This window comes from Lonchura striata, chromosome 34, assembly GCF_046129695.1.
Source record: "Lonchura striata isolate bLonStr1 chromosome 34, bLonStr1.mat, whole genome shotgun sequence".
Classification (NCBI taxonomy): Eukaryota; Metazoa; Chordata; class Aves; order Passeriformes; family Estrildidae; genus Lonchura; species Lonchura striata.
The window spans coordinates 1,651,227-1,663,371 of NC_134636.1; the positions used below are offsets into that span (position 1 = coordinate 1,651,227).

Consider the following 12,145-nt stretch of genomic DNA (forward strand, 5'->3'; position numbering starts at 1 on the left):
GAATTTCTGTATTTTTAGGGAATTATGGGTGCAATGTCAGGGTTTTTTGGGAATTTCTGTGTTTTTTTGGGAACTTTGGGTGGAATTTTGGTATTTTTTTGGAATTTCTGTATTTTTGGGAATATTGGGTTCAATTTCGGTGTTTTTGGGGAATTTTGGCTGGAACTTTTGTATTTTTGGGGAATTTCGGGGGGAATTTCGGTATTTTTTTGCAATTTCTGTATTTTTTGGGAATTTCGGGCAGAATGTCAGTATTTTCGGGAATTTTGGGTGGAATTTCTGTGTTTTTTGGGAATTTCGGGTGGAATTTTGGTATTTTTGGGGATTTTGGGTGGAATTTCAGTATTTTTTTTGGATTTTCGGTATTTTCTGGGAATTTCCATGTTTTCTGGCAATTTCAGGTGCAATTTTGGTGTTTTTTGGGAATTTCTGTGTTTTTTGGGAATTTCGGGTGGAATGTCTGTATTTTTGGGAACCTTGGGTGGAATTTCGGTCTTTTTTTGGGAATTTTGGTATTTTTGGGAATTTGGGGTGGACTTTTTCTATTTTTTGGGAATTTCGGGTGGAATTTTGGGTGGAATTTTGGGTGGAATATTGGTGGTTTTTGGCAATTTTGGATGGAATTTTGGATGGAATTTTGGTGGGAATTTCTGGGTTTTTTTGGAATTTCATGCGGAATTTCTGTATTTTTTAGGAATTTTGGGCGTCATTTCTGTGTTTTCGGGAATTCCGGGTGGAATTTTGGGTGGAATTTCTAAGTTGTTTTTTTTGGAATTTCGGGTGGAATTTTGGGCGGAATTTCTGTGTTTTTTTGGGAATTTCGTGTGGAATTTCTCCTTTTTTTTTTGGGAATTTCGGCAGGAATTTCTGCGTATTTTTTGGGAATTTTGGGTGGAATTTCTGCGGGTTTTTTTTTTTAATTTTTGCGGGAATTTCTGCGTTTTTTTGGGAATTTAGTGTGGAATTTCTGCTTTTTTTTGGGGATTTTTGCGGGAATTTCTGCATTTTTTTGGGGAATTTCGGCGGGAATTTCTGGGTTTTCTTTGGAATTCCGTGTGGAATTTCGGTATTTTTTTGGGGAATTTCGGGCGTAATATCTGTATTTTTGGGAATTCCAGGGTGAAATTTTGGGCGGAATTTCTGGGATTTTTTTTTTGAATTTCGGGTGGAATTTCGGGTGGAATTTCTGCGTTTTTTTGAGAATTTAGGCGGGAATGTCTGCATTTTTCTTTGGAATTTCGGCGGGAATTTCTGCTTTTTTTTGGAATTTCGGAGGGAATGTCTGCAGTTTTTTGGGAATTTTGGTGGGAATTTCTGCGTATTTTTTGGGAATTTCGGTGGGAATTTCTGCTTTTTTTTTAATTTTTGTGGGAATTTCTGCGTTTTTTTGGGAATTTCGTGTGGAATTTCTGCTTTTTTTTGGGGATTTTTGCGGGAATTTCTGCGTTTTTTTGGGAATTTCGGTGGGAATTTCTGGGGTTTTCTTTGGAATTCCGTTTGGAATTTCTGTATTTTTTGGGAATTTCTGCGTCACTTCTGTATTTTCGGGAATTCCGGGGTGAAATTTTGGGCGGAATTTCTGGGTTGTTATTTTTTGAATTTCGGGTGGAATTTCGGGTGGAATTTCTGGGTTTATTTTTGGAATTTCGGGTGGAATTTCGGGCAGAATTTCTGGGTTTATTTTTTGAATTTCGGGTGGATTTTCGTGTGGAATTTCTGCGTCTCTTGGGCATTTTGGGTGGAATTTTTTGGGGAGTTTCTGCCTTTTTTTGGGGAATTTTTTGGGGAGTTTCTGCGTGTTTTTGGGAATTCTGTCCGGCAGTCCGTCCTTTTCCGGGCCCATCCCGATTTCCGGGATCGTGTCCCGCAGGTGCAGGGGGACAACGCGGCCGAGCGCGACGTGGGGGCGGTGCAGCGCGGGGACCCCGAGATGGAGCAGAAGATGAACCGGGTCCTGCGCGGCTGCGTGGAGAGCGGAGCCAGGAACCCCCTGAGCTCCATCCACGACCAGGGGGCAGGAGGGAACGGTGACAGTGGGGACATTGGGGACATCATTGGGGACATTGGGACATTGGGGACATTGGGGACATTGGGGACATTGGGGACATTGGGGACATTGGGGAGAGCGGAGCCAGGAACCCCCTGAGCTCCATCCACGACCAGGGGGCCGGGGGGAACGGTGACAGTGGGGGGACATTGGGGACATCATTGGGGACATTGGGAACCCCCTGAGCTCCATCCACGACCAGGGGGCTGGGGGCAACGGTGACAATGAGGGGACATTGGGGACATTGGGGACATCATTGGGGACATTGGGGACATTGGGGACATCATTGGGGACATTGGGAACCCCCTGAGCTCCATCCACGACCAGGGGGCCGGGGGCAACGGTGACAGTGGGGGGACATTGGGGACAGTGGGGGAATTGGGGACATTGGGGACACTGGGGGGATTGGGGACATTGGGGACATTGGGGACATTGGGGACACTGGGGACATCATTGGGGACATTGGGGACATTGGGGACACTGGGGACACTGGGGACACTGGGGACATTGGGACATTGGGGACATTGGGACATTGGGGACATTGGGACATTGGGGAGAGCGGAGCCAGGAACCCCCTGAGCTCCATCCACGACCAGGGGGCAGGAGGGAACGGTGACAGTGGGGACACTGAGGGGACATTGGGGACATTGGGGACACTGGGGACACTGGGGACATTGGGGGGATTGGGGACAGTGGGGACACTGGGGACAGTGGGGACATTGGGGACATCGGGGACATTGGGGACATTGGGGACACTGGGGACAGTGGGGACACTGGGGGATTGGGGGGATTGGGGACAGTGGGGACACTGGGGACATTGGGGGGATTGGGGACAGTGGGGACATTGGGGACAGTGGGGACATTGGGGACATCGGGGACATTGGGGACACTGGGGACATTGAGGGGATTGGGGACATTTGGGACATTGGGGACATTGGGGGGTTGGGGACATTGGGGACATTGGGGGGACACTTGGGAACACAATGGGACAAGTCCGTGGTGCCGGGTTGTCCCCAGTGTCCCCTCTGATGTCCCCAATGTCCCCAATGTCCCCAATGTCCCCAATGTCCCCAGTGTCCCCACTGATGTCCCCAATGTCCCCTCTGATGTCCCCAGGCAATGTCCTCAAGGAGATCTCGGAGCCGGCCGGAGCCGTCATCTACGCCAGCCGCTTCCAGGTCGGTGCCACCAGTGTCCCCAAGTGTCCCCAAGTGTCCCCAATGTCCCCAAGTGTCCCCAATGTCCCCAATGTCCCTTTAACCCTTTCAATCCCGTGCTATCCCCAATGGAATTGGTGCCCTTGGTGACACCTTGGTGACACTCTGGTGGCCCTGGTGACAATCTGATGGCCCGGTGGCAGCTGGGGGACCTGTCCCTGAGCATCCTGGAGCTGTGGGGGGCTCTGAGTGTCCCCAATGTCCCCAATGTCCCCAGTGTCCCTTTAACCCCTTCAATCCCGTGCTATCCCCAATGGACTTGGTGCCCTTGGTGACACCTTGGTGACACTCTGGTGGCCCCGGTGACACCCTGGTGGCCCGGTGGCAGCTGGGGGACCCCTCGGTGAACATCCTGGAGCTGTGGGGGGATCTCAGTGTCCCCAATGTCCCCAAATGTCCCCAGTGTCCCTTTAACCCCTTCAATCCCGTGCTATCCCCAATGGACTTGGTCTCACCTTGGTGTCCCTGGTGACACTCTGGTGGCCCCGGTGACACTCTGGTGGCCCCGGTGACACCCTGGTGACCCAGTGGCAGCTGGGGGACCCCTCGGTGAACATCCTGGAGCTGTGGGGGGATCTCAGTGTCCCCAATGACCCTTTAACCCCTTCGATCCCGTGCTATCCCCAATGGAATTGGTGCCCTTGGTGACACCTTGGTGACACTCTGGTGGCCCTGGTGACACTCTGGTGGCCCTGGTGACACCCTGGTGGCCCGGTGACAGCTGGGGGACCTGTCCCTCAGCATCCTGGAGCTGTGGGGGGCTCTGAGTGTCCCCAATGGTCCCCAGTGTCCCTTTAACCCCTTCGATCCCGTGCTATCCCCAATGGACTTGGTCTCACCTTGGTGTCTCTGGTGACACCCTGGTGGCCCCGGTGACACCCTGGTGGCCCTGGTGGCAGCTGGGGGACCCCTCGGTGAGCATCCTGGAGCTGTGGGGGGATCTCAATGTCCCCAATGTCCCTTTAACCCCTTCAATCCCATGATGTCTCCAATGCGCTTGGTGCCCTTGGTGACACCTTGGTGACACTTTGGTGGCCCTGGTGACACTCTGGTGGCCCCGGTGACACCCTGGTGGCCCGGTGGCAGCTGGGGGACCCCTCGGTGAGCATCCTGGAGCTGTGGGGGGCCGAGTACCAGGAGTCCAACGCGGTGCTGGTGCGGCCGGCGGCGCTGGCGCGGCTGCGGCGCCTGGCGGAGCGAGAGCGCTGTCCCCTGAGCGTGGTGGGGACGGTGACCGGAGACGGGCGGGTGAGGGACACGGGACACGGACAGGGACACGGGACAGGGGACAGGGGACATTGGGGACAGGGACAGGGGACAGGGGACACGGGACACGGGACAGGGACAGGGACAGGGACAGGGGACAGGGGACAGGAGACGGGGGACAGGGGACACGGGACAGGGGACAGGGGACATTGGGGACAGGGACAGGGGACAGGGGACACGGGACACGGGACACGGGACAGGGACAGGGACAGGGGACAGGGGACAGGAGACGGGGGACAGGGGACACGGGACACGGGACAGGAGACGGGGGACAGGGGACACGGGACACGGGACAGGGACAGGGGACAGGGGACAGGGGACACGGGACACGGGACACGGGACAGGGGACAGGGGACAGGGGACAGGGGACAGGGGACAGGGACAGGGACAGGGACAGGGGACACGGGACACGGGACACGGGACAGGGGACAGGGGACAGGGGACAGGGGACAGGGGACACGGGACACGGGACACGGGACAGGGACAGGGGACAGGGGACAGGGGACAGGGGACAGGGGACAGGGGACATTGGGGACACGGGACACGGGACAGGGGACACGGGACACGGGACAGGGACATTGGGGACACGGGACACGGGACACGGGACAGGGACAGGGGACAGGGGACACGGGACACGGGACAGGGACAGGGGACAGGGACATTGGGGACACGGGACAGGGACAGGGGACACGGGACAGGGGACACGGGACACGGGACACGGGACACGGGACACGGGACAGGGACACGGGACACAGGACACGGGACATGGGACACGGGACAGGGGGACAGAGGGGACATTTGGGGGATTTGGGGGTTTTGGGGTCGTTTTTGGGGTGATTTCCGTGGGGGTTTTTGGGGTCCTGGGGCTGCTTTTGGGGTCTTTGAAGCCCATTTTTGGGGGGATTTTTGGGTGGTTTTGGGGTGTTTGGGGCTGATTTTTGGGGATTTCCGGGGCTGGTTTTGAGGTGGTTTTGGGCTGTTTTGGGGTGATTTTGGGATGGATTTTAGAGGATTTCTGGAGTTGTTTTTGAGGTGGTTTAGGTGTTTTTGGGCTGTTTTCAGGCTGGTTTTGGGGTGATTTTTGGGGTGATTTTTTGGGGATTTCTGGGGTTGTTTCTGAGGTGTTTTTGGGGTGTTTTTGGACTGGTTTTGGGCTGAGTTTTGGGGTGATTTTTTGGGATTTCTGGTGGTGTTTTTGAGGTTGTTTCCAGATGGTTTGGGCTGTATTTGGGTTGTTTTGGGGTTGATTTTTGGGGTGATTTTTGGGGATTTCCGGGGCTGGTTTTGGGCTGGTTTTGGGCAGTTTTTAGGCTGTTTTTGGGCTGATTTTTGGGGTGATTTTTTTGGGATTTCTGGGGTTGTTTTTGAGGTGGTTTTGGGGTGTTTTGTGGTTGATTTTTGGGGTGATTTTTGGGGATTTCCGGGGCTGATTTTGAGCTGTTTTTGGGCTGATTTTTTGGGATATCCGGGGGTGTTTTTGAGGTGGTTTTGGGCTGGTTTTGGGCTATTTTTGGGTTCATTTTTGGGGTGATGTTTGGGGATTTCCGGGGTTGTTTTTGAAATGGTTTTGGGGCATTTTTGGGGTGTTTTTGGGCTGTTTTGGGGTTGATTTTTGGGGTGATTTTTGAGAATTTCCCGAGCTGTTTTTGGGCTGGTTTTGGGCAATTTTTGGGCTGTTTTGGGTTGATTTTTGGGGTGATTTTTGAGGATTTCCGGGGCTGGTTTTGGGCTGGTTTTGGGCCATTTTTGGGCTGTTTTGGGTTGATTTTTGGGGTGATTTTTGAGGATTTCCCCGGCTGTTTTTGGGCTGGTTTTGGGCCGTTTTTGGGCTGTTTTGGGGTTGATTTTGGGATGGATTTCTGGGGATTTCCGGGGCTGGTTTTGGGCTGTTTTGGGTTGATTTTTGGGGTGATTTTTGAGGATTTCCCGGGCTGGTTTTGGGCTGGTTTTGGGCCATTTTTGGGCTGTTTTGGGTTGATTTTTGGGGTGATTTTTGAGGATTTCAGGGGCTGTTTTTGGGCTGTTTTGGGGTTGATTTTTGGGGTGCCCCCCCAGATCGTGCTGGTCGATGACCGGGAGGCGCCGGTGCCCGAGGGGGGGTCCCACGAGGGGCTCCCCACCCCCGTCAACCTGGAGCTGGAGTGGGTGCTGGGCAAGATGCCCCAAAAGGTGAGCGGGGACCCCAAAATCTGACCCGAAATTTGGGGGGAAAGCCCGAAATGGGACCCCAAAAATGGCCCCGAAATTTGGGGGGGAAACCCTAAAATGGGACTGCAAAGTGTGAGTGGGGATCCCAAAATCTGACCCGAAATTTGGGGGGGAAGCCCGAAATGGGACCCCAAAAATGGCCCCGAAATTTGGGGGGAAAGCCCGAAATGGGACCCCAAAAATGGCCCCGAAATTTGGGGGGTAAGCCCCAAAATGGGACCCCAAAAATGGCCCCGAAATTTGGGGGGGAAACCCCAAAATGGGACTGCAAAGTGTGAGTGGGGATCCCAAAATCTGACCCGAAATTTGGGGGGGAAGCCCGAAATGGGACCCCAAAAATGGCCCCGAAATTTGGGGGGAAAGCCCGAAATGGGACCCCAAAAATGGCCCCGAAATTTGGGGGGTAAGCCCCAAAATGGGACCCCAAAAATGGCCCCGAAATTTGGGGGGGAAACCCTAAAATGGGACCCCAAAAATGGTCCTGAAATTTGGGGGGGATGCCCCAAAATGGGACCCCAAAAGATGAGCGGGGACCACAAAATCCCGCCCGAAATTTGGGTGGAAAGCCCGAAATGGGACCCCAAAAATGGCCCCGAAATTTGGGGGGGAAACCCAAAAATGGGACTGCAAAATGTGAGTGGGGATCCCAAAATCTGACCCAAAATTTGGGGGGGAAGCCCGAAATGGGACCCCAAAAATGTCCCCAAAATTTGGGGGGGAAGCCCGAAATGGGACCCCAAAAATGGCCCCGAAATTTGGGGGGTAAGCCCCAAAATGGGACCCCAAAAATGGCCCCGAAACTTGGGGGGAAAGCCTGCAATGGGACCCCAAAAATGGCCCCGAAATTTGGGGGGTAAGCCCCAAAATGGGACCCCAAAAATGGCCCCGAAATTTGGGGGAAAAGATCCCAAAAAGGGACCCCAAAATTGGGGGGGACCCCCAAAAAAGGGACCTCAAGAAGGGACCCCAAAAGGTGAGCGGGGACCCCAAAATCCCGCCCGAAATTTGGGGGGGAAGCCTGAAATGGGACCCCAAAAATGGCCCCGAAATTTGGGGGGGAAGCCTGAAATGGGACCCCAAAAATGGCCCCGAAATTTGGGGGTAAAAACCCCAAAAAAGGATCCCAAAACTGGAGGGACCCCCAAAAAAGGGACCCCAAAGGGTGAGAGGGGACCCCAAAATCCCGCCCGAAATTTGGTGGCAATGACCCAAAAATGGCCCCAAAATTTCGAGGGGACACCCCAAAACTGGGAATCCCCAAATTGGAACTTTTGCCCCAAATTTGATCTTTTCCCCCCCAATTTTTGAGGTCCTCCCCCAATTTTTGGGGTTCCCTGACCCCGAAAATTCCAATCCCCCAAATTTTTCCCGCCAAATTTTTCCCCCCAGATTTGAGGTTTTTACCCCGATTTTTGGGGTTCCCCCAATAATTTTGGGTCCCGGTGACATTTTTGGGGTCCCGGTGGCAATTTCGGGGTCTCAGTGACAATTTTGGGGTCCCCCTGTGACACATTTCGGGTTCCTGGTGACAATTTCGGGGTCCTGGTGACATTTTGGGGTCCCAGTGACATTTTGGGGGTTCCAGTGACAATTTTGGGGTTCTGGTGACATTTCCGGGTCCTTGTGCCAATTTTGGGGTTCCTGTGACAATTTCGGGGTCTCAGTGCCAATTTTGGGGTCCCCCTGTGACACATTTTAGGGTCCGGTGACAATTTTGGGGTCCCGGTGACAATTTTGGAATCCTGGTGACACTTTTGGGGTCCTTGTGACAATTTTGGGGTCCCCGGTGACAATTTTGGGGTCTCAGTGACAATTTTGGGGTCCCCCTATGACACATTTCGGGTTCCTGTGACAATTTTGGGGTCCCAGTGACACTTTTGGGGCCCCCCTGGTGACATTTTGGGGTCCCAGTGAAAATTTTGGGGTCCCCCTGGTGACACATTTCGGGTTCCTGTGACATTTTGGGTTTCCTGTGACATTTCGGGGTCCTGGTGACAATTTCGGGGTCCTGTGACATTTTGGGGCCCCCCTGTTGACAGTTTTGGGGTCTCGGTGACAATTTTGGGGTCCTGGTGACAATTTCGGGGTCCCGGTGACAATTTCGGGGCCCCCCTGGTGACAGTTTTGGGGTCCCGGTGACACGTTTGTGGTTCCAGTGACAATTTTGGGGTTCTGGTGACATTTTGGGGTCTCAGTGACAATTTCAGTGTTCCTGTGACAATTTCGGGATCCCGGTGACAATTTTGGGTTCCTGGTGACAATTTTGAGATCCCAGTGACATTTGGGGGTCCCGGTGACATTTCGGGGTCCCGCTGACATTTTGGGGTCTCGGTGACAATTTCGGGGTCCTGGTGACAATTTCGGGTTCCTGTGACACTTTTAGGTTCCTGTGACATTTTGGGGTCTGGTGACATTTGGGGGTCCCGGTGACAATTTCGGGTTCCTGTGACACATTTCGGGTCCCGGTGACATTTGGGGTCCCGGTGACATTTGGGGGTCCCGATGACAATTTCGGGTTCCTGTGACACATTTCGGGTTCCTGGTGACAATTTCAGGTCCCGGTGACAATTTCGGGTCCCGGTGACATTTGGGGTCCCCAGGAGTTCTCGCTGTCGCTGTCCCCATTCCCCCGGCGCCCCCTGAGCCTCCCCCTGGTGACAACTTTGGGATCCCCCTGGTGACAATTTTGGGTTCCTGTGACACATTTCGGGTCCCGGTGACATTTGGGGTCCCGGTGACATTTGGGGGTCCCTCCCGGTGACATTTGGGGTCCCCAGGAGTTCTCGCTGTCGCTGTCCCCGCTGCCCCGGCGTCCCCTGAGCCTCCCCCCGGCGCTGTCGGTCCGGGCGGCGCTCGAGCGGCTCCTGAGGCTGCCGGCGGTGGCCAGCAAGAGGTACCTGACCAACAAGGTGGGTGGCATTGTCACCTGTGTCACCTGTGTGTCACCTGTGTGTCACCTGTGTGTCACCTGTGTCACCCCAATGTCCCACCTGTGTCACCTGTGTCACCTCCTGTGTCACCTGTGTCACCTGTGTCACCTGTGTGTCACCTGTGTGTCACCTGTGTCACCTGTGTCACCTGTGTCACCCCAATGTCCCACCTGTGTCACCTGTGTGTCACCTGTGTCACCTGTGTCACCTGTGTGTCACCTGTGTGTCACCTGTGTGTCACCTGTGTCACCCCAATGTCCCACCTGTGTCACCTGTGTCACCTGTGTGTCACCTGTGTCACCTGTGTCACCCCAATGTCCCACCTGTGTCACCTGTGTCACCTCCCTGTGTCACCCCAAACGCCGGCGGTGGCCAGCAAGAGGTACCTGACCAACAAGGTGGGTGGCATTGTCACCTGTGTCACCTCCCTGTCACCTGTGTGTCACCTGTGTCACCTCAGCATGCCGTCGGTGTCACCGCTGTCACCTGGCGCCCGTGCCACCGCTGCCGTCGGTGCCACCTGTGTGTGCCACCCCTGTGTGTCACCTGTGTCACCCCCACCTAGGGCCCCGTTAATGTCCACAGTGTCCCCAATGTCCCCAGTGTCCCCAACCCCCTCAATGTCCTCGATGTCCCCAATCCCCAATCCCCCAATGTCCCCACTGTCCCCAATGTCCCCAATGTCCCCAATCCCCAATGTCCCCAATGTCCCCAATGTCCCCAATCCCCCCAATGTCCCCAATCCCCCCAATCCCCCCCATGTCCCCAATGTCCCCAATCCCCCCAATGTCCCCAATGTCCCCAGTCCCCCCAGTGTCCCCAATGTCCCCACTGTCCCCAATGTCCCCTCCCCAGGTGGACCGCTCGGTGACGGGGCTGGTGGCCCAGCAGCAGTGCGTGGGGCCCCTGCACACGCCGCTGGCCGACGTGGCCGTGGTGGCCCTGTCCCACTTCGAGGACGTCGGCGCCGCCACCGCCATCGGCGAGCAGCCCATCAAGGGGCTGCTGGACCCGGCCGCCGGCGCGCGGCTGGCGCTGGCCGAGGCCCTCACCAACCTGGTGTTCGCCAGGGTGACCCACCTCAAGGTGGCACTTGGGGACACTGGGGACATCGGGGGGATTTGGGGGATTGGGGGGATTTGGGGGTTTTTGGGATGTTGAGGACATTGGGGACATTGGGGACATTGGAGCCATGGAACGTTGGCCAAGGCCCTCACCAACCTGGTGTTCGCCAAGGTGACCCACCTCAAGGTGGTACTTGGGGACATCGGGGACACTGGGGGTGTTGGGGGTGTTGGGGACATTGGGGACGTTGGGGACATCAGGGGGATTTGGGGGATTGGGGGTTTTTGGGATGTTGGGGACATTGGGGACATTGGGGACACTGGGGACATTGGACGGTGGCCGAGGCCATCACCAACCTGGTGTTCGCCAAGGTGACCCACCTCAAGGTGGCACTTGGGGACATTGGGGTAGGCTTTGGGGACATTGGGGAGGTTCAGGACTTTGGGGGGATTTGGGGGTTTTTGGGATGTTGGGGACATTTGGGACATCGGGGACGTTGGAGCCATGGAACGTTGGCCAAGGCCATCACCAACCTGGTGTTCGCCAAGGTCACATACCTCAAGGTGGCACTTGGGGACATCAGGGACATTGGGGACATCGGGGAGGTTCAGGACTTTGGGGGCATTTTGGGATGTTTGGGGACATTTGGGGACATTGGGCAGATTTGGGGGTTTTTGGGATTTTGGGGACTTTGGGGACATCGGGGACATTGGGGACTTTGGGGACATGGGGCGCTGGCCGAGGCCCTCACCAACCTGGTGTTCACCAGGGTGACCCACCTCAAGGTGGCACTTGGGGACATGGGGGACGTTGGGGGGGTTTGGGGGTTTTTGGGATGTTTGGGGACATTTGGGAACATTTGGGGACATTGGGGACATTGGGGGATTGAGGGGTTGGGGACATTGGGGGGTTGGGGACACCGTGCGGTGGCGGTGTCACCGGGGGGAGGTGACAGGCGGTGGCACTGACCTGTCCCCTCCCCCGTCTCTCTCTCTCTCTGTGTCCCCTTCGGCCGCGGCACCTGCGTGTCCCTCGGCGTGTCCCCGACGTCACCGATGTCCCCGATGTCACCGATGTCCCCGATGTCACCGATGTCACCGATGTCACCGATGTCCCTGATGTCACCGATGTCACCGACGTCCTCGATGTCGCTGATGTCCCTGATGTCACTGACGTCGCCGATGTCACCAATGTCCCCAATGTCACCACTGTCACTGACATCCCTGATGTCACCGATGTTTCCAATCTCCCCAATCTCTCCAATGTCCCCAACCCCCAAATGTCCTCAATGTCCCAAATCCCTTCAACGTCCCCAATGTCCCCAATCCCCCCAATGTCCCCAACATTCCCGATGTCCTCACTGTCCCTTCAATGTCCCAATCCTCTCGCTGTCCCTTCTGTCCCCTCATTGT

General features: G+C 55.4%; 1 protein-coding gene across 1 annotated transcript in view; it reads left to right on the forward strand.

The window, feature by feature from the left end:
- Window positions 1-12,145, forward strand: part of PFAS (phosphoribosylformylglycinamidine synthase) — a 69,857-nt gene that overhangs the window by 32,819 nt on the left and 24,893 nt on the right. The window contains exons 13-18 of the mRNA XM_077789509.1: window positions 1,871-2,027; window positions 3,164-3,225; window positions 4,351-4,512; window positions 6,586-6,699; window positions 9,516-9,647; window positions 10,524-10,754. Coding sequence (XP_077645635.1) covers window positions 1,871-2,027; window positions 3,164-3,225; window positions 4,351-4,512; window positions 6,586-6,699; window positions 9,516-9,647; window positions 10,524-10,754 — 858 coding nt within the window. The remainder of the gene's footprint in view (window positions 1-1,870; window positions 2,028-3,163; window positions 3,226-4,350; window positions 4,513-6,585; window positions 6,700-9,515; window positions 9,648-10,523; window positions 10,755-12,145) is intronic.